Source organism: Pristiophorus japonicus, unplaced genomic scaffold, assembly GCF_044704955.1.
Source record: "Pristiophorus japonicus isolate sPriJap1 unplaced genomic scaffold, sPriJap1.hap1 HAP1_SCAFFOLD_465, whole genome shotgun sequence".
Classification (NCBI taxonomy): domain Eukaryota; kingdom Metazoa; phylum Chordata; class Chondrichthyes; family Pristiophoridae; genus Pristiophorus; species Pristiophorus japonicus.
The window spans coordinates 351,654-374,469 of NW_027254369.1; the positions used below are offsets into that span (position 1 = coordinate 351,654).

General features: G+C 48.8%; 1 protein-coding gene across 3 annotated transcripts in view; it reads right to left on the reverse strand.

Annotated features, from left to right (window-relative positions):
• Positions 1-22,816, reverse strand: part of arhgef18b (rho/rac guanine nucleotide exchange factor (GEF) 18b) — a 242,069-nt gene that overhangs the window by 101,053 nt on the left and 118,200 nt on the right. For all 3 annotated transcript variants that reach the window (XM_070873404.1, XM_070873405.1, XM_070873406.1), the window contains 2 exons: positions 20,862-20,964; positions 19,194-19,344 (listed from right to left, as the gene is read on the reverse strand). In XM_070873404.1, coding sequence (XP_070729505.1) covers positions 19,194-19,344; positions 20,862-20,964 — 254 coding nt within the window. The remainder of the gene's footprint in view (positions 1-19,193; positions 19,345-20,861; positions 20,965-22,816) is intronic.

A 22,816-nucleotide genomic window follows, 5' to 3' on the forward strand; every position in this document is an offset into this window, starting at 1 on the left:
GGGGGGGAAGGGAATGGGGGGGGGGGAAGGGAATGGGGGGGGGGGGGGAAGGGAAATGGGGGAAGGGAATGGGGGGGGAAGGGAATGGGGGGGGGAAGGGAATGGGGGGGGAAGGGAATGGGGGGGGGGGGAAGGGAATGGGGGGGGGGAAGGGAATGGGGGGGGGGAAGGGAATGGGGGGGGAAGGGAATGGGGGGGGGGAGGGAATGGGGGGGGAGGGGAATGGGGGGGGGAAGGGAATGGGGGGGGGGGAAGGGAATGGGGGGGGGGAAGGGAATGGGGGGGGGAAGGGAATGGGGGGGGGAAGGGAATGGGGGGGGAAGGGAATGGGGGGGGGAAGGGAATGGGGGGGAAGGGAATGGGGGGGAAGGGAATGGGGGGGGAAGGGAATGGGGGGGAAGGGAATGGGGGGGAAGGGAATGTGGGGGGGAAGGGAATGGGGGGGGGGGCAGGAGATGGGGAAGGGAATGGGGGGGAAGTGATGGGGGAAGAGATGGGGGAAGGGAATGGGGGGGGAAGAGATGGGGGAAGGGAATGGGGGGGCAGGAGATGGGGAAGGGAATGGGGGAATGGGGGGCAGGAGAGAGATGGGGAAGGGAATGGGGGGCAGGAGAGAGATGGGGAAGGGAAGGGAATGGGGGGCAGGAGAGAGATGGGGGAAGGGAAGGGAATGGGGTGGGTGGTAGCCGGGGATTGCCGCGGGGTGAATGGATGAATTGCCGCCTGTGTACAATTTCTCCCTACCCTTATTGTCATGACTTTCCCAAACTGGTTTTGGAGCGGGGGCGGGGACGGGGGCACAATAACCCGGCTCCAAGTCCCGGGGCTGAGGCCCTGGGCCCGGCGTCCTCCCGCCCAGGGCCCGGCCCGCCGCTAGCCCTTACCTGCTGGGCCCAGCCTCGGCTCCGGGTCCGGCCGCCTGCCGTCTGTCCCCAGCTCCCCGACCGTCACCGCCCCCTACCCGGCTGCCTGCCCCGCGGGATTCTGGGAACCGCCCGTATATTTGCATAAAATCTGCATATCACAACATTCCATCGTCGCCCCGGCCTTAAAGGGGCAGGCCACCAGGAAGTGTCAGCAAGGATTTAAAGGGACAGAAGGAAAGACTTTACTTGCATTTACATAGCACCGTTCACGACCACCAGGCGCTTTGCATCCAATTTTTGGAGTGTAGTCATGGTTGTAATGGAAGAAACGCGCTGCTAATTTGCGCACTGCAAGTTCCCACAAACAGCAATGTGATACAAGTTATTGTTGGTCATGATAATGACCAGATAACCTGTTTTTTTTTTAAGCGATGTTGGCTGAGGGATAAATATTGGTCCAGGACACCAGAGAGAACTCCCCACTGCTCTTCTTCGAAATAGTGCCATGGGATCTTTTACATCCACCTAACAGGGCAGACGGGGCCTCGGGTTTGACTTCTTATCCGAAAGACAGCTCCTCAAACAGTGCAGCACTCCATCAAGACTGCACTGGGTTGCCAGCCTAGATTTTTATGCTCAAGTCCCTGGAGCAGGGCTTGAATCAACAATCTTCTGACCCAAAGGCGAGCGTGCTACCCACTGAGCCACGGATGACAATCCCAGTGACAGGGATTATTGTATGGCATTCAACGACCTAAAAGGGATGAATTATTACTGTTTTATGTGGAAGAGGATATTGTATAAAGAAAAAAAAACTTGCATTGATACAGCGCCTTTCGCGACCTCAGAATATCCCAAAGGGTTTTACAATCAATTAAGTACTTTTGAAGTGTGGTTACTGTTGACACCATTACAATTCAAAAAAATTCCTATCCAAACCTTGCCTATTTTTAACCAAAAAGATTCAACAACTTTTCCCAGATATATTATTTCCCCAGATGTTTTACATTTCCCAGATATATTTACAACTTTTTCATATTTTGGATTGTTGCTGATGAAAAAATTGATCTTAGAAAAAGGTCCTTATTTTCATTTTGCTTTTCATCTCTCTGCTGCTGATGTGTTTTTTTCCGGTGGTTGGGGGCGGGGGGGGGTGTGGGGGAGGTGGGGGTGTGAGGGGACACAGGCGGTACAGTTCCACCGGTGGCAATTGTCCCACAGTGGCTCAACTAAATTCTTCACGTGTGAGCCTAGGCAGTGAGCACTAGCCAGCTGTTCTCTCACGAGAGGCATCACCTGCCTTCGTCCAACGTGACTGACATTTTCCACCCACCCTCTTACCAGCCCAAGGGTGCTGAGGCCAGTTGTAGGAGCACAAACTGCTGCCAATGCTCCGTTTGCTCAGAACAAACCTCAGGGCGACCCTGGGATCTTTCTGGTCTGTATGGCTCAGTACCACCCTGGGTCATGCATTCATCAACCGGAGCCACCACAGGAGGCAGCTAATTACATTTAACTATCGCGGTGGGGTGGAATATATAAACTAACCTCAGTCATATCTAACGTTCTTTGGAAAGAAAGTGAACACACAGGATTGAGACATAGAGTAGTTTATAGCTTAACCCTTTGAGTGTCAGCTAACGACTATGACTATCACGTGAATGGATTGGGCCTATACTCTCTGGAGTTTCGAAGAATGAGGTGTGATCTCATTGAAACATATAAGATTCTGAGGGGGATTGACAGGGTAGATGCTGAGAGGTTGTTTCCCCCCGGGCTGGAGAGTCTAGAACCAGGGGTCACAGTCTCAGGATAAGGGGTCAGCCATTTCGGACTGAGATGAGGAGAAATTTCTTCACCGAGGGGGTTGTGAATCTTTGGAATTCTCTGCCCCAGCGGGCTGTGGATGCTCAGTCGTTGAGTATATTCAAGGGGATGTTGTGTAAGTGGTAAAGTGTAACATCCCCATCCTAGAACTTCCCATCCAAAGACCGCCCGAAGTGGAGGAAGTGCATCCAGGGAGGGTGCTGAGCACCTCGAGTCTCGTCGCCGAGAGCATGCAGAAATCAAGCGCAGGCAGCGGAAGGAGCGTGCAGCAAACCAGTCCCACCCACCCTTTCCTTCAAGCACTGTCTGTCCCACCTGTGACAGAGACTGTAATTCCCGTATTGGACTGTTCAGTCACCTGAGAACTCATTTTTAGAGTGGAAGCAAGTCTTCCTCGACTTCGAGGGACTGCCTATGATGGTGATATTCAAGGCTGGGATAGATAGATTTTTGGACTCTAGGGGAATCAAGGGATATGGGGATTGGGCGGGAAAGTGGAGTTGAGGTCAAAGATCAGCCGTGATCTTATTAAATGGCGGAGCAGGCTCGAGGGGCCAGGCGGCCGACTCCTGCCCCTATTTCTGATGTGCCGCAGAATAATGGCTCTTCAGCGCTCCGGAATATTTGTTCGGAGAAACAGGTTCGGTGGACCAGCTGTTTTTTTTTCCTGCCCATCCATTTTGTATGATTCTATCTTCTGAAAATGTGTTGCATTGAAACCTATCAGGAGGGATGGGCAGCATTCCGGGAGGATTGCCACAGCACATTCCAAACCCTTGAAGTGATCCAAACTGCGACAGCTCAGCGCAGTTCACTGACTCCCAGAATCTGGTCCAGTTACGGGAATGCAGTCTAGATTTCCCACCCAGGTGGGGGTGGAAACTGCTCTGCCAGCTGCCCAACTTCGGAATCCGTGCCCGCCTTTCCCGCCTTTCCCGCAACTCCGTGTTTGAATCTCTCCCTCCAATCAAGATTCCCTCCCTGCCATGGCAAATGGTCCTAACCAAAGACACAAATGGCACCATCCTCGATCTCTTTGCTACCTTTGACACGACTGAGCATGCGACCGTCCCCCAACACCTTCTCCTTTCTTGTCAGCTCAGTGGCAATGCCCTCGCTCCAACTGTAGCCAGAACATCTCGGGTCATAGTGTCAGCTGTGGCTTCTGAGTCAGAAGGTGGTGGGTTCGAGTCCCACTCCTGGAACTTGAGCACGCAAAAAATCTAGGCTGACACTCCCAGTGTAAAGCTGAGGGAGCGCTGCACTGTCAGAGGTGCCGTCTTTCAGATGAGACGTTAAACCGAGGCCCCGTCTGCTCTCTCAGGTGAACGCAAAAGATCCCACGGCACTATTTCGAAGAAGAGCAGGGGGAGTTATCCCCGGTGTCCTGGGGCCAACATTTATCCCTCAATCAACATAACAAAAACAGATAATCCGGGTCATTATCACATTGCTGTTTGTGGGAGCTTGCTGTGCGCAAATTGACTGCTGCGTTTCCCACATTACAACAGTGAATACACAGCAAAAAGTACTTCATTGGCTGTAAAGCGCTTTGGGACATGCGTTGGTCATGAAAGGCGCTATATCAATGCAAGACTTTCTCTACGATCTCATCTGTTCTGTCAGTAACAGCTCCGGGTTTCCCAGCACCGACTGCAATCGCAGGAAATCTGAAAGAAGAGCAACAAAACTCTGGAAACACACACAGCAGGATCACTTGAAACGAGATAGGGCGAGAAATTCGGTACAGCCCGCTTTCAGGCGGTGCCTCCTTTAGTGCCGGGCGATGTCTACCGCCTCAAGGTGGGATATTCAGTTGTAGCGCCCCCAAGAGGAGAGTGGAGCACTAAGGGAAGCGTTCCACACTCCTCTTTGGGCGCTCACGGAGCGAGAGCGCAGGAGGACTGCTCAATTTTTTGCCGCTAGGCTGCCGGCATCCTCACGTCAGAAGCTGCAAACATAAATCGTTCTGAAAATTTTCAATGAACATCCCCATTACTGCGACAAATAAATAGAACGGAAATTGCAGCACTGACCTTGCTCTCCGGAAGCTATCGCCCCGGGACCGTCGCCAGGCCGACCACTTTCCCCGTCCGGTCTCAGCGCCCGGGGCTACCGCAGGGGAAAGAATGAATTTAGCAAACGCAGGGCTTCGGGGGGGCGTTGCACACTCGGTGACATCACCACGTGGGCGGGGCTAGCGAGCGCAGCGCAATCTGTCAGCGCCGTCGCTAAACCTTCACTGAAGTTCGCGGCAGGCGCTGACAGCATGGCGCTCATGCCGTAGTTGTTTAGCGGCTCCTTAGCGTCCCTTGCTGGCGCTAATGTTGGTGCTAAACAGCCGAATTACTCGCCCAAAGAGTGGGTTAAGATTAGGGACACTGGGAGTGTCAGCCTAGACTCTGTGCTCAAGTCTCTGCAGTGGTTCTTAAACCCACAACCTTCTGACTCAGAGGCGAGTGTGTTACCCACTCATCATCATAGGCAGTCCCTCGGAATCGAGGAAGACTTGCTTCCACTCCAAAAGTGAGTTCTCAGGTGACTGTACAGTCCAATACGGGAATTACAGTCTCTGTCACAGGTGGGACAGACAGTGGTTGGAGGAAAGGGTGGGTGGGACTGGTTTGCCGCACGCTCCTTCCGCTGCCTGCGCTTGTTTTCTGCATGCTCTCAGCGACGAGACTCGAGGTGCTCAGCGCCCTCCCGGATGCTCTTCCTCCACTTAGGGCGGTCTTTGGCCAGGGACTCCCAGGTGTCGGTGGGGATGTTGCACTTTATCAAGAAAGCTTTGAGGGTGTCCTTGAAACGTTTCTCTGTCCACCTGGTGCTCACTTGCCGTGTAGGAGTTCCAAGTAGAGCGCTTGCTTTGGGAGTCTCGTGTCGAGCATGCGGATGATGTGGCCCTGCCCAACGGAGCTGGTCAAGTGTGGTCAGTGCTTCGATGCTGGGGATGTTGGCCTGGTTGAGAACGCTGACGTTGATGCGCCTGTCCTCCCAGGGGATTTGCAGCATCTTGCAGAGGCAGCACTGGTGGTATTTCTCCAGCGATTTGAGGTGTCTACTGTATCTGGTCCACTGAGCCACTGCTGACACTCCAGCATACCTACTCCATAAATGGCCAGGTAATGCATTTAGTAGTTAATGGGTTTAATAGTTAATGGGTTTAACGGTTAATGGGTTTAATAATGGGCTGTAATGGGTTTCATAGCCTGCAAACTAGAAAGCCAGAGTGAGGAATCGCTGCTAAACATCTGAGTCAGACCTGCAAAGCGATTAAGAAAAAAAATAAGCAGTGATAAACAACATTAGCATGAAAAGGAGTGAAATCTGTGGCCTGAATAGGATTGGATAAAAGTTTCGAGCTGCAGACGATTTTCAATGGACTGCGACAGAACTTGACTTGTGCAACAGTGCCAGCAGAGGAAGACACTAGAGGGCCTCTGAAACTATTGAGAGCCGCTGTAAATATCGCAGTATCTGTCGCAGTAAATAGCGCAGTATCTGCCGCAGCAAATAGCGCAGTATCTGCCGCAGCAAATATCACCGTATCTGCTGCAGTAAATAGCGTGGTATTTGTCGCAGTAAATATCGCAGTATCTGCCGCAGTAAATATCAGAGTATCTTTCGCAGTAAATATCGCAGTATCTGCTGCAGTAAATATCGCAGTATCTGCTGCAGTAAATAGCCTGGTATTCGTCGCAGTAAATATCGTAGTATCTGCTACAGTAAATAGCGTGGTATTTGTCGCAGTAAATATCATAGTATCTGCTGCAGTAAATAGCCTGGTATTTGCCGCAGTAACTATCGCAGTATCTGCCGCAGTAAATATCACAGTGTACTGCAGTAAATAGCGTTGTATTTGCCGCAGTAAATATCGCTGTATCTGCCACAGTAAATATCGCAGTGTCTGCTGCAGTAAATAGCATGGTATTTGCCGCAGTAAATATCGCAGTATATGCTGCAGTAAATAGCATGGTATTTGCCGCAGTAAATATCACAGTATCTGCCGCAGTAAATATCGCAGTATCTGCCACAGTAAATATCGCAGTATATGCTGTAGTAAATAGCATGGTATTTGCCGCAGTAAATATCGCAGTATCTGCCGCAGTAAATATCGCAGTATATGCTGCAGTAAATAGCATGGTATTTGCCGCAGTAAATAGTGCAGTATCTGTCGCAGTAAATATCGCAGTATCTGCCGCAGTAAATAGCGTTATCCTCTGCAGTAAATAGCGCAGTATCCTCTGCAATAAATATCGCAGCATCTGCCGCAGTAAATAGCGCTATCCTCTGCAGTAAATATCGCAGTATCTGCTGCGGTAAATAGCGTGGCATTTGCCACAATAAATATCACAGTATTTGCCGCAGTAAATAGCGCAGTGTCTGCTGCAGTAAATAGCATGGCATTTGCCGCAGTAAATATCACACTGTCTGCTGCAATAAATATCACACTATTTGCCGCAGTATATATCGCAGTATATGCCGCAGTAAATATCACAGTATCTGCCGCAGTAAATATTGCTGTGTCTGCTGCAGTAAATAGCACAGTATTTGTCGCAATAAATATCGTAGTAAATGTCGCAGTACTTGCCGCAGTAAATGTTGCAGTATGGGGGCCGGGTGACAGGAGAAGGGGGCAGTGGGTGAGAGAAGCAGGGACCAGCTGCTTCCAAAGTCACAGTGCAGAAAGAATTAGAGGAGCAGCTCACCCTGATACTATCCAGCAAAGCTCCCAATATCTGACAATAGAGCCCCATTGGCAGAGAACGTTGGTCTGGTCTGTAAGTCTAACCTTCAGTCAGAGAGGAGTTTGTAACACAGGGCGGGTTTAAGAAAGGAACAATAAGTTGTATTTGTAGAGTGCCTTGAACATAATAAAGTGTCCCAAAGGGGCAAAGCCAGACATTGAGCAGTGACAGCAGAAGAATTCTGGGAGGTGACTGCAGGGGGAATCATAGAATCATACAGCCCATCATGCCACGGCAACGCAATTGTTTCCTTTTCAAGTATTTATCCAATTTTCTTTTGAAAGTTACGACTGAATCTGCTTCCACCGCCCTTTCAGGCAGCGCGTTCCAGATCTCATCAACTCGCTGAGTAAAATCAAAAAATCTCCTCGTCCCTCTTGGCTTTTTTCCCAAATTATCTTAAATCTGTGTCGTCTGGCTACAGACCCTCCTAGAATCAGAGTCAGAGCTGGGGAGTGAGGAGGCATGAAAGGTGGTGAGGCACCCGGGATTAAACAGTGGGTGTGATCAAATTAAATTACTGAGATAGACAGATACTCAGACAAGACAAGACAGACAGAGAGAGATATAGAGATATCAAAACAGATATGGATAGAGAGATGGACAGATAGAAAGAAAGAGATGGATAGAGATATGGATAGAGAAAGAGAGAGAGAGAGATGGCTAGAGATATGGATAGATAGAGAGAGAGAAAGAGATGGATAGAGATATGGATAGAGAGATGGATAAAGAGATGGACAGAGAGAGAGGTGGATAGAGAGAGAGAGATACATAGACACAGATAGATATAGATAGATAGACAGAGATAGACACAGAGATAGAAAGAGAGAGAAAAAGATAGATATAGATAAAGAGATATCAATAGAGATATAGAGAGACAGACAGATACAGAGAAAGAGATAGATAGATAAATAGACAGATACAAAGATAGACAGACAGATACATAGACAGACAGACACAGACACACACACGCACATTTTGAGGCTCGAGGAAGGAAAATCCACTCACAGCCCAGGCGAATCAAGCTTTGAATCTGGACAATTTAATCCATTGCCTTGACGCCTCGAGAGGACAGGCTGGGCTTGAATGTTTAATGTTGTTGAAACGTCAGCAGGTTCATTGCGGGGACGGGAGCCTATATATCAGAGCCATTTGTTTAACACTGTGTCACTCACCAATGGAGATGTAAATGTTTTCCACAAGGATGTGTCTGCTCAGTGATAGATTATGAGTCTGGATTTTGTCTCTCACCAGTTTTCTATTGAAAATGAGAGTTGTGAATAAACCACTCTCGGGGGGGGGAAAAAGGTTACAGTGAAGGACCAGAGAAAAGGGTGAGACTGCAGCATTACACTGCTGGAATGATTAACCTGCCAGCCGTGGCTCAGTGAGTAGCACACTCGCCTCTGAGTCAGAAGGTTGTGAGTTCAAGTCCCACTCCAGGGACTTGAGCATGAAATCTAGGCTGACACTCCCAATGCAGTGCTGAGGGAGTGCCGCACTGTTGGAGGTGCCGTCTTTCGGGTGAGGTGTTAAACCGAGGCCCCGTCTGCTTTCTTAGGTGGACATAAAGATCTCATGGCACTATTTTGAAGAGTAGAGGAGTTCTCCCCGGTGTCCTCCTCAACCAACATCACAAAAACAGATTATCTGGTCATTATCATTTTGCTGTTTGTGGGAGCTTGCTGTGCACAAATTGGCTGCCACGTTTCCTACGTGACAACACTCCAAAAATTACTTCATTGGCTGTAAAGCGCTTTGGGACACCCAGATGTTGTGAAAGGCGCTATATAAATGCAAGTCTTTCTTGTTATTCTTTTTACGGGGTTAAAGGAGGTGGTTAAAACTTGGTGTTACTGTGCAGGATTACATTGCAGGGTTGTAACTTGGGTTTACAGTGCAGGGTCAGAATCCAAGGTTTCAGTCGAGGGTTAGATCAAAGGGTCACATTACAGGGCTCCAGCAACACAGTCACCAAACAAGTCCAGAGTGCATGGTTAGATATCTGGTCACAGAACTGGATCACACTGCAGGGTAGGGGCATGCTTATTGGATGAAACTCTAAAATAGATTTTTTTTGTTGCACCATTAAGTTATTAGTTTTTCTCTCTCTCCCTCTCTCTGAATATTGCTTCATCAACACAATGTTCAAGGGATAAAAACAGGAATATTGCGTACAGTTTTGGTTTCCATATTTATGAAAGGATATACCTGCATTGGAGGCAGTTCAGAGAAGGTTCACTCGGTTGATTCCGGGGATGAGGGGGTTGACTTATGAGGAAAGGTTGAGGAGGTTGGGCCTCTACTCATTGGAATTCAGAAGAATGAGAGGTGATCTTATCGAAATGTATAAGATTTTGAGGGGGCTTGACAAGGTGGATGCAGAGAGGATGTTTCCACTGGTGGGGGAGACTAGAACTAGAGAACATGATCTTAGACGAAGGGTCCGTCCATTTAAAACTGAGATGAGGAGGAATTTCTTCTCTCAGAGGGTTGTAAATCTGTGGAATTCGCTGCCTCAGAGAGCTGTAGAAGCTGGGACATTGAATGGATTTAAGACAGAGATAGGCAGTTTCTTAACCGATAAGGGAATAAGGGGTTATGGGGAGCAGGCAGGGAAGTGGACCCCAGTCCATGATCGGATCAGCCATGATCTTATTAAAGGGAGGAGCAGGCTCGAGGGGCCTACTTCTGCTCCTATTTCTTATGTTCTTATGTAATGAAATGCCGAGCAGGTCAGACAGCCTCCGTGGAGAGAGAAACAGAGTTAATGTCTCAGGTCGATGACCTTTCGTCAGAACCCGAGGAGCCCTGTTAATTCAATAGATAGACGACCGGCCTGAAATGTTAACTCTGTTTCTGCCTGACCCACTGAGTATCTCCACTTCCATTTCAGATTTCCAAAAACCGCAGTATTTAGCTTCTGTAAAAATAAGCCACAGCTATTTCTAAGCTCATGTCCAATTTTTGCTCTGATCCATGATGCTGATGCGTACCCCTCCGTATATCCTCGTCCCGATGACGTACCTGGGCTCCGCCCTTTCAAGGCAGTGGTGAGACTGCCTGCGTGGAATACTAAGGTGTTGAACTCACGGCCTATCCCTGGGATGCGGACTATTCCCGGGAAGCGCCAACTTAGCTCCGCTGCCAAGCGATTACGTCTTACTCTGATTCACTTTTAGACCAATCGCATCAATCGGCCTGGATTATGGGCTCAAGTCTCTGGCCACTGAATATAAAAGGGCTGCAGGAGGGGTCAAAACTAAAAATCATGGTTTAAAAACTAGGATGAAAACACTCTACCTAAACGCACGCAGCATTTGAAATAAAGTAAATGAGTTGACGGCACAAATCATTACAAATGGGTATGATTTGGTGGCCATTACAGAAACATGGTTGCAAGGTGGCCAAGACTGGGAATTAAACATACAGGGGTATCTGACGATTCAGAAAGATAGGCAAGAAGGGAAAGGAGGTGGGGTAGCTCTGTTAATAAAAGATGATATCAGGGCAGTTGTGAGGGATGATATTGGCTCCAATGAACAAAACGTTGAATCATTGTGGGTGGAGATTAGAGATAGTAAGGGGAAAAAGTCACTAGTCGGCGTAGTTTATAGGCCCCCAAATAATAACTTCATGGTGGGGTGGGCAATAATCAAGGGAATAATGGGAGGCATGTGAAAAAGGAACGGCAGTAGTCATGGGGGATTTTAACCTACATATCGATTGGTCAAATCAAATCGCACGGGGTAGCCTGGAGGAGGAATTCATAGAATGCATACGGGATTGTTTCTTAGAACAGTATGTAACAGAACCTACAAGGGAGCAAGCCATCTTAGATCTGGTCCTGTGTAATGAGACAGGAAAAATAAACGATCTCCTCGTAAAAGATCCTCTCGGAATGAGTGATCACAATATGGTTGAATTTGTAATACAGATTGAGGATGAGGAAGTTGTGTCAGAAACGAGCGTACTATGCTTAAACAAAGGGGACTACAGTGGGATGAGGGCAGAGTTGGCTAACGTAGACTGGAAACAAGGACTAAACGGTGGCACAATTGAGGAACAGTGGAGGACTTTTAAGGAGCTCTTTCATAGTGCGCAACAAAAATATATTCCAGTGAAAAAGAAGGGCGGCAAGAGAAGGGATAACCAGCCGTGGATAACCAAGGAAATAAAGGAAAGTATCAAATCAAAGACCAATGCGTATAAGGTGGCCAAGGTTAGTGGGAAACTAGCGAATTGGGAAAATTTTAAGCAACAGCAAAGAATGACTAAAAAAGCAATAAAGGGAAGATAGATTCCGAAGGTAAACTTGCGCAAAACATAAAAACAGATAGTAAAAGCTTTTACAGATATATAAAATGGAAAAGAGTGACTAAAGTAAATGTTGGTCCCTTAGAAGATGAAAGGGGGGATTTAATAATGGGAAATGTGGAAATGGCTGAGACCTTAAACAATTATTTTGCTTCCGTCTTCACAGTGGAAGACACAAAAACCATGCCAAAAATTGCAGGCCACAGGAATGTGGGAAGGGAGAACCTGGAGACAACCACTATCACTAGGGGGTAGTGCTGGACAGGCTAATGGGACTGAAGGTAGACAAGTCCCCTGGTCCTGATGAAATGCATCCCAGGGTATTAAAAGAGATGGCGGAAGTTATAGCAGATGCATTCGTTATAATCTACCAAAATTCTCTGGACTCTGGGGAGGTACCAGTGGATTGGAAAGCAGCTAATGTAACGCCTCTGTTTAAAAAAGGGGGCAGACAAAAGGCAGGTAACTATAGGCCAGTTAGTTTAACATCTGTAGTGGGGAAAATGCTTGAAACTATCATTAAGGAAGAAATAGCGGGACATCTGGATAGGAATAGTGCAATCAAGCAGACGCAGCATGGATTCATGAAAGGGAAATCATGTTTAACTAACTTACTGGAATTCTTTGAGGATATAACGAGCATGATAGATAGAGATGTACCGATGGATGTGGTGTATTTAGATTTCCAAAAGGCATTCGATAAGGTGCCACACAAAAGGTTACTGCAGAAGATAAAGGTACGCGGAATCAGAGGAAATGTATTAGCATGGATAGAGAATTGGCTGGCTAACAGAAAGCAGAGAGTCGGGATAAATGGGTCCTTTTCCGGTTGGAAATCAGTGGTTAGTGGTGTGCCACAGGGATCAGTGCTGGGACCACAACTGTTTACAATATACATAGATGACCTAGAAGAGGGGATAGAGTGTAGTGCAACAAAATTTGCAGATGACACAAAGATTAGTGGGAAAGCGGGTTGTGTAGAGGACTCAGAGAGGCTGCAAGGAGATTTGGATAGGTTAAGCGAATGGGCTAAGGTTTGGCAGATGGAATACAATGTCGGAAAGTGTGAGGTCATCCACCTTGGGAAAAAAAACAGTAAAAGGGAATATTATTTGAATGGGGAGAAATTACAACATGCTGTGGTGCAGAGGGACCTGGGGGTCCTTGTGCATGAAACTCTTTTTGGATCCTTGTGCATGAAACTCTTTTGAAATCCCAAAAGGTTAGTTTGCAGGTGCAGCAGGTAATCAGGAAGGCGAATGGAATGTTGGTCTTCATTGCGAGAGGGATGGAGTACAAAAGCAGGGAGGTCTTGCTGCAACTGTACAGGGTATTGGTGAGGCCGCACCTGGAGTACTGTGTGCAGTTTTGGTCACCTTACTTAAGGAAGGATAAACTAGCTTTGGAGGGGGTACAGAGACGATTCACTAGGCTGATTCCAGAAATGAGGGGGTTACCTTATGATGATAGATTGAGTAGACTGGGTCTTTACTCATTGGAGTTCAGAAGGATGAGGGGTGATCTTATAGAAACATTTAAAATCATGAAAGGGATAGACAAGATAGAGGCAGAGAGGTTGTTTCCACTGGTAGGGGAGACTAGAACTAGGGGGCACAGCCTCAAAATACGGAGGAGCCAATTTAAAACCGAGTTGAGAAGGAATTTCTTCTCCCAGAGGGTTGTGAATCTGTGGAATTCTCTGCCCAAGGAAGCAGTTGAGGCTGGCTCATTGAATATTTTCAAGTCAAAGATAGATAGATTTTTAACCAATGAGGGAATTAAGGGTTACGGGGAGCGGGCGGGTAAGTGGAGCTGAGTCCACGACCAGATCAGCCATGATCTTATTGAATGGCGGAGCAGGCTCGAGGGGCTAGATGGCCGACTCCTGTTCCTAATTCTTATATTCTTATGTTCTTATGTCTCTGGAGTGGGACTTGAACCCACAACCTTCTGACTCAGAGACAAGAGAGCGACCCACTGTGTCAGTGCTGATAGAAATAGAAATTAATTAAATAACTCTAAAATAGTGAAGATTTGTTAAAAAAAACTACAACATAGAGTCGCTGTTATACCAGGGCGAGACGAGCTAAGACCATGAGGAAGCAGCACTCACTCACAGCAAGGCATAAATAACTTTTCAAATACGAACCGTAACATCTCTTACACAAAACGTCAAGCTATTTATGAAAATACAACGCTTTAGAGGGCAGCCGGACTAATCCAATATCGGTTGGCAGGACAGAGCTTAAGGCTCAAGACAGGTAAATACCCGTCTCGGGTTGGTATCTAAAACGTCAACACATTAGCACGGAAAATCTTCCCAATTGTACGATGAAGTGAGGAAGCACGTTGGCAGCAGCCGAGTGCAAGCGGCAGGAAATCGATGGCACGGTGCAGGAAGATGGGGGCAGGAACAACAACGCCTTTAAAAGCTTGGTCAAAGAGGTAGGTTTTAAGGAGTGTCTTGAAGGAGGAAAGAGAGGTAGAGAGGCAGCGAGGTTTAGGGAGGGAGTTCCAGAGCTTGGGGCACAGGCAACAGAAGGCACGGCCACCAATGGTTGAGCGATTATAATCAGGGATGCTCAGGAGAGCAGAATTAGAGGATCACAGATATCTCGATGGGTTGTGGGGCTGGAGGAGATTACAGAGATAGGGAGGGGCAAGGCCATGGAGGGATTTGAAAATAAGGAGGAGAATTTTGAAACCGAGGCATTACTTAACTGGGAGCCAAGGTAGGTCAGCGAGCACAGGGGGTGATGGGTGAACGGGACTTGGTGCGAGTTAGGACACGGGCAGACGAATTTTGGATCACCTCTAGTTTATGTAGGGTAGAACGTGGGAGGCCAGCCAGGAGTGCGTTAGAATAGTCAAGTATAGAGGTAACAGAGGCGTGGATGAGGGCTTCATCAGCGGATGCGCTGAGGCAGGGGTGGAGACGGGCGATGCTACGGAGGTCGAAATAGGCGGTCTTAGTTATGCTGCGGATATGTGGCTGAAAGCTCATCTCAGGGTCAAATATGACTCCAAGAAAGATGGCGTTATGAAGATGGAGGCAGTGAGATAATAATAATAACGTTTATTTTTATATAGCAGTTTTAACAGTAAAACATCCCAAGGCGTTTCACAGCAATGTTGCAAGACAAAACAGATAAACTTAGACCGAGCCACAAAAGAAGAAATTAAGGCAGATGACCAAAAACTTGTTTAAAGAGGTAGGTTTTAAGGAGCGTCGTAAAGGAGGAAAGAGAGGGAGAGAGGCGGAGAGGTTTAGGGAGGGAGTTCCAGAGCTTGGGGCCCAAACAGCTGAAGGCACGGCTACCGATGGTTGAGCAGTTATAATGAGGGATGTTCAAGAGGCCAGAATTTGAGGAGCGCTGACATCTTGTGGGGTTGTGAGGCTGGAGGAGATTACAGAGATAGGGAGGGGCGAGGCCATGGAGGGATTTGAGAACAAGGATGAGAATTTTGAAATCGAGGCGCAGCTTAACCGGGAGCCAATGTAGGTCAGCGAGCACAGGGGGTGATGGGTGGGCGGGACTTGGTGAAACTTAGGACATGGGCAGCTGAGTTTTGGATGAGCTGGAGTTTATGGAGGGTAGAATGTGGGAGGCCGGCCAGGAGAGCGTTTGAATAGTCGACTCCAGAGGTAACAAAGGCACGGATGAGGGTTTCAGCAGCGGAGGAGTCGGGCGATGTTACGGAGGCGGAAGTAGGCGGTCTGGGTGATGGAAGCTCAGCTCGGGGTGAAACACGACACCCAGGTAGCGAACGGTCTGGTTCAGCCTCAGACTGATGCCAGACAAACCTCCCTGGAATCTACAGAATCGTCAGTGAACACTATGGTATCCTTCAGAGTCTCTTGGCGGAAAACTTTGTGAAATCACAATAATTGTGACGTTAATCCTTTTCAGTGCCAGTTGAGGTAGACGTTGCACTTGATGCAAGGACACCTGCTTACGCTGCAGGGTTACGAAGATACGGTCAGAGGGATGAGATAAGGCTAGCAGCCATCACCTCTCATTCTTCTGAACTCCAATGTGTAGAGGCCCAACCTACTCAACCTATCCTCGTAAGTCAACCCTCTCATAGAAACATCTCCGGAATCAACCGAGTGAGCCTTCTCTGAACAGCCTCCAATGCAAGTATATCCTTCCTTAAATACGGAGACCAAAACTGCATGCAGTACTCCAGCTGTGGCCTCACTAATACCCCGTACAGTTGTAGCAGGACCCCTCCGCTTCCACACTCTATCCATCCCTCTCCCCGCAATAAAGGCCAACATTCCATCTGCCCACCCCCCACCCCCCCACCGATCACCCACTGTAGCTGCATACCAACCCTTTGTGTTTCATGAACGAGGACCCTCAGGTCCCTCTGTACTGCAGCACCTTGCAATCTTTCTCCATTTAAATTATAATTTGCTTTTCTATTTTTTCTGCCAAAGTGGATAACCTCACACTCTCCCACACTATACTCCATCCGTCAAATTTTTTGCCCACTCACCGACTGTAGGATATGTGACAGCCAATTTGCACACAGCAAGCTCCCACAAACAGCAATGTGATAATGACCAGATAATCTAGTTTTTTTTAGTGATGTTGGTTGAGGGATAAGTATTGACCGGGACACTGGGGATAACTCCCCTGCTCTTCTTTGAAATCGTGCCGTGGGATCTTTTATGTCCACCTGAGAGAGCAGACGGGGCCTCGGTTGAACGTCTCATCCGAAAGACAGCACCTCCGACAGTGCGGCACTCCTTCAGCATTGCACTGGGAGTGTCAGCCTAGATTTTTGTGCTCAAGTCCCTGGAGTGGGACTCTGAACCCACAACCTTCTGACTCAGAGGCGAGGGTGCTGCCCACTGAGCCGCGGTTGACACACGAAGTAAAGGAGGGTGGGAGGAGGCTTGTGTGGAGCATAAGCACCAGCACGAACCTGTTGGGCCGAATGGTATGTCCCTGCGGTGTAAGCACTATGTAATACTAGAACAGTACCAGGGGTGAGGGACCTCAGTTATGTAGAGAGACTGGAGAAGTTGGGGCTGCTCTCCTGAGAGCAGAGAAGGTTAAGGGGAGATTTAATAAAAGTGTTCAATGTCACAAGGGGTATTGATAGAGTAGACTTGGAGGGTCAGTAACCAGAGGACAAAGATTTAAGATAATTGGCAAAAGAGCCATGCCGGGAGATGAAGAGACTTTTTTTAAAGTTTTGATCTGGAATGCGCTGCCTGAAAGCGTGGTGGATGTAGATTTGATCGTGCAAAAGGGAATTGGATAAATACATGAAGGGGGAAAATTTGCCGGGCTTTTGGGCAAGGACAGGGCAGTGGGACTAATTGGATCGCTCTTTCAATGAGCCGGCACAGGCACGATGGGCCGAATGGCCTCCTTCTGTGCTGTACGATTCCATGAAGTCAGGTGGAAGGAGTCATGTGTTGAGCATGAACACCACCCGTTGGGCCTGTTTCTGGGCTGTTACTTCTATTCTGCGGGCCCTCCTCTCCCCTCCCACTTTCACTGGTCCCAAATGGATGGACCCGGTGACAATCAATGGAAGCAACAATTGGGCTGTCGCAATTGAATTGAGCGCTTGCAGAGTAGGGGGATATCAGCCAGGGCACCCGATCAGTGACCAGCGCCCAGTGTTTCATAGAAACATAGAAAGTAGGTGCAGGAGTAGGCCATTCGGCCCTTCGAGCCTGCACCACCATTCAATATGATCATGGCTCCCATTGTGAGTGCAAGGAGTGGGTTTGGTTATGGTTCCCTCCATAGTTGAATAGCCCAGCCGATAGCGTTGTGCGGAGTGGGAGGATTACGTCCAGTGATGTGTCGTGATTAGCTTTGGTCCCCGGGATGTCTCAGGGAGTTGGGGAGCAATTTCCGAGTGTTTTCCCTGAAATTGGCCAGAGTTTTATTCTCTTGTCTGCCCCCAGGAGTTTGTACCACCAGCGGTTGGGGAGGATGGAGCACTGTCTAATGGATGCAGAGAGGATGTCTCCACTCGTGGGGGAAACTAGGGCTAGGAGTGGGGGGCCTCCCATTTAAAGCTGAGATGAGGAGGAATTTCTTCTCTCAGAGGGTTGGAAATCTGTGGAATTCTCTGCCCAGAGAGCTGTGGAGGCTGGGTCATTGAATATATTTAAGGTGGAGATAGACAGATTTTTGAACGATAAGGGAGTAAAGGGTTATGGGGAGCGGGCAGGGAAGTGGAGCTGAGTCCATGATCGGATCAGCCATGATCTTATTAAATGGTGGAGCAGGCTCGAGGGGCCAGGTGGCCTCCTCCTGCTCCTATTTCTTATGTTCTTATAACAACAGTGACTACACTTCAAAAGTACTTCATTAGCTTTGAGCATAAGAACACAAGAACATGAGAATTAGGAACAGGAGTAGGCCATCTAGCCCCTCGAGCCTGCTCCGCCATTCAACAAGATCATGGCTGATCTGGCCGTGGACTCAGCTCTACTTACCCACCCGCTCCGCGTAACCCTTAATTCCCTTATTGGTTAAAAATCTATCTATCTGTGATTTAGACGTTTGGTGGTCATGAAAGGTGCTATATAAATGCAAGTCTTTCTTTCATCCCATCGACATATCCTTCTATTCTTATTCCCCTCGCGTGCTTATCCAGCCACCTCCAAAATGCATCTGCGATAGCTCAGAGAAGTTATAAAGTCTGGAACCCATACTGTTGCTCCCCTCGCCTCCTGCAGCTCGATTCAGGAAGCACCTGGCCGACAATGAGCCGCTGGGGTTTAGAAGAACGAGGGGTGATCTCGATGAAAACACGTAAGATTCTGAGGGGGAGTGACAAGGTAGATGCCGAGAGGTCGTTTCCTCTGGCTGGAGAGTCCAGGACAAAGCACAACGCTTGACTGGCTTCCCATCCACCACCTTCAACATTCACTCCCTCCACCACCGGCGCCCCCTGGCTGCAGTGTACAAGACGCACTGCAGCAGCTCGCCAAGGCTTCTTCGGCAGCACCTCCCAAACCCGCGACCTCTACCGCCTAGAAGGACAAGGACAAGGGCAGCAGGTGCATGGGAACATCACCCACCACCTCTAAGTTCCCCTCCCAGTCACACACCATCCTGACCTGGAAATATAGCGGCCGTTCCTTCATCGTCGCTGGGTCAAAATCCTGGAACTCCCTCCCTAACAGCACTGTGGGAGCACCTTCACCACACGGGACTGCAGCGGCTCAAGAAGGCGGCTCACCACCACCTTCTCAAGGGGCAATTCGGGATGGGCAATAAATGCCGACCTTTGCCACATCCCGTGAATGGATAAAGAGAACAAACCAGGGGGCACAGTCTCAGGATGAGGGGTCTGGGATGAGGAGGCAGTGAGTGGGTTTTGGTGCAGCGGGTGCCCGAGTGTGAGCAGCGTGGAGTGAGGCAAGCGTGAGAAGCAGCGTGATGGCGATACTCACTGACACACTGATAACCGCTTTTACTGCTCAGTGACTTGCTGCATAATGTACAGTTGGTGCAGCTGGAAAATGTCCCCGGCACCAAGTGGTGGCCATTGTCACACTTTCTCTTTTCTTTTGGACTTTCCTTCTCTTTCTCTTTGGTCTTACCCTAAAAAAAAAGGAAACACAAAAAAAAGTGGTTCACATCAAAGAGTGAAAGGAGCGGGAGGAGGCCATTCGGCCCCTCTTGTGCCTGCCCTGCCATCCAATGGGATCATGGTGGGATTTGCACCTTATCTCCACTGACCCGCCATGTGCCTATATTCTCTGGAGTTTAGAAGAATGAGAGGTGATCTTGTTGAAAACACATAAGATTCTGAGGGGGATTGACAAGGTAGATGCTGGGAGGATGTTTCCCCCGGGCTGGGCACAGTCTCAGGATAAGGGGGTCGGCCATTTAGAAACATAGAAATTTACAGCGCAGAAGGAGGCCATTCCGGCCCATCGTGTCTGCGCCGGCCGACAAAGAGCCGCACGGCCCTCGGTCAGCAGCCCTAAAGGTTACATACAAACCCATGAACAATAACGGAAAGGCAAAGAGCACCCGGCCCAACCAGTCTGCCCCACACCACTGCAACACCCCTTACACTAAAAACATCTACACTCCACCCCAACTGGAGCCATGTGATCTCCTGGGAGAGGCAAAAACCAGATGAAAACCCAGGCCAATTTAGGAAGAAAAAAAACTGGGAAAATAATGGACTCTAGGGGAAATCAAGGGATTATGGGGATCGGGCGGGAAAGTGGAGCTGAGGTCAAAGGTCAGCCGTGATCTTATTGAATGGCGGTGCAGGCTCGAGGGGCTATGTCGCCGACTCCTAATTTTTATGTTCCTATGTTTCGTAACCCTTAATCGCCGTGTCCAACAACAAACGTATCATCTCACTTTTGACATTTTCAGTTGAACCCCTCACCCCCAACTCCCGAACCCCCGAACCCCCTTCCCCAACCTCAACAGCTTTTTTGGGGGCGAGAGTTCCAGATTTCCACCACCCTTTGTGTGACCAAGTGCTTCCTGAATGGCCCTAGTTGTGACCAATAGGTGACCATCTCAGTGAGGATCTGGCAGCAAATGCACTTCTCAGCTGGGCTCGATTGGCAAGTGCCCGGTTCAGCCGGGTCCGACTGGCACGCACAGATCCCAGACCAACTCTCCTTGTTCGCACCCATCTCAGGTTCCGCTGGTGAGGGTAAGCACCTACCTTTTTCCTTCAAATTCGGCAGACTCTTGCCAAAATAATGAATAATTCTGGCACGACGATGCCAATACTGCGCAGTCGTTCTACCCTCCTTCCTTGGAGATCATCAACGTAGCACTGCCTGTAACATACGTCGGGCAGCTTTGTACGCTATAGACTCCTGGTCGTCGAGGGAGGGGGTAGAATCTGGTGAATTCATTTCACATCATAGCTGCTCGGGGCCAGTTGGTCTTCGCTCCATTTGCCTTGGGACTGGGTTTGGAATTCAGATCCAAGGAGAGAGAGAGAGAGAGAGAGAGAGAGAGAACAGCCTTCCCAACACTCCCCATTTTCCGCGCACGATCGACCAATCCTGCAAATCTCTCGCCCTCCCCTGCCCACCTTCCTCCTGGTACGTTTGATTCCAAGATAATTAAACCCTTCTCACCTTATCCTTGAAGGAGCCAGTCACCCTGTTCCTGAGAGAACTTAACGTCCTTTTCACTTTCGTTCCTTTCTCCGGCCTGTCGCTTTTTTCACCATCCTCCTTTCTTTAAACAGAAGGAAGAGAAAGTTATAAGCTTACACAATCAGACTTAACGCACAATTTGCTGGAATGAAGGAAGCTCTTCAAATGAGTGCACCAGCATCTCATTAAATTGGTGATTTTCTTCAAATTATTTGTCTTTGCTGATTTAATTTTTCTTCCCTTGGTCCTGAACTGGGCATTGAATTTAACCCTTGAGTCTCCAAGTCCCAGTTTTTTTTAAAACTTAGTGCTGCCTTTCAGATGAGATGTTAAACCGAGGCCCCGTCTGCCAGCTCGGGGGGGGAGGGGTGCGTGGGGGTGTGTGTAAAAGATCCCATGGTACTATTTCAAAGAGTTCTCCCCCGGTGTCCTGGCCAATATTTATCCCTCAACCAAAATCATAAAACACAGATGATCTGGTCATTATCCCATTGCTGTTTGTGGGAGCTTGCTGTGCGCAAATTGGCTGCCGCGTTTCCCACATTACAACAGTGGCTACACTCCAAAAAGTACTTCATCGGCTGTGAAGCGATTTGGGACGTCCCGAGGTCGTGAAAGATGCCGTGTAAATACAAGGCGTCATTTTCCAGCGACCCGAGCGCAATAAATCCAGGCTGACACTCCCAGTGCGGTGCTGAGGGAGTGCTGCACTGCCGGAGGTGCCGCCTTTCAGATGAGACGTTAAACCGAGGCCCCGTCTGCTCTCTCAGGTGGATGTAAAAGATCCCACGGCCACTATTTCGTAGAAGAGCAGGGGAGTTATCCCTGGTGTTCTGGGCCAATATTTATCCCTCAATCAACATCACTGAAAAACAGATTATCTGGTCATTGTCACACTGCTGTTTGTGGGAGCTTGCTGTGCGCAAATTAGCTGCCGCGTTTGCTACATTAGAACAGCGACTACACTTCAAAAGTACTTAATTGGCTGCGAAGCGCTTTGGGGCGTCCTGTGGTCATGAAAGGCGCTATATAAATGCAAGTCTTGCTTTCTTTTAGAAATAAATTCTCAAAGTGGGGTCATTTTAACGTTTAGCGATAGTGCAAGGTGGACGATATTGGAGCGACGGCTCATTATACAACTCCCCTGATTTTCCTTTCCAATGGATCAGGAGCGGGAATCTTGTCTCCTCTGGTCCCCTAGGCCCAGGGATGTAGTCACTTGATTGGATGGACGATCGGGTGGGTTCCCTCACGGGCACGAGCTCCCATTGTCTGGTCGATCCAACCGTCGCTTACACCGCAATGGGAACATCTGCCCTGGGAAGCTAGATAAGCAAACGGGGTGGGGGTGGGGGTGGGGGGGGGGGTTAGAGGAAGGAATAGAAGAATAGGCTGATAGGGTGTGATGAAGTAGGGGTGGGAGGAGGCTCGAATGGAGCATAAACACAGGCACGGACCTGTTGGGCCGAATGGCCTGTTCCTGGGGCTGGGTCATTGAACATATTTAAGGCGGAGATAGACAGATTTTTCAGCGATAAGGGAGTAAAGGGTTATGGGGAGCGGGCAGGGAAGTGGAGCTGAGTCCATGATCAGATCAGCCATGATCTTATTGAATACCGAAGCAGGCTCGAGAGGCCAAATGGCTACTCCTGCTCCTATTTCTTATGTTCTTAAACACTGAGGGACATCAGTTACGCGGAGAGACTGGAGAAGCTGGGATTGCTCTCCTTAGTGCAGAGAAGGTTAAGGGGAGATTTAAAAGAGGTGTTTAATATTACGAGGGGTATTGATAGAGCAAATAGGAAGGAACTGTTGCCACTGACAGGAGGGTCACTAACCAGAGGACAGAGATTGAAGGTCATTGGCAAAAGAACCAGAGGGTAGATGAGGAGAATGTTCTTACGCAGCGAGTTGTTGTGATCTGGAACATGCTG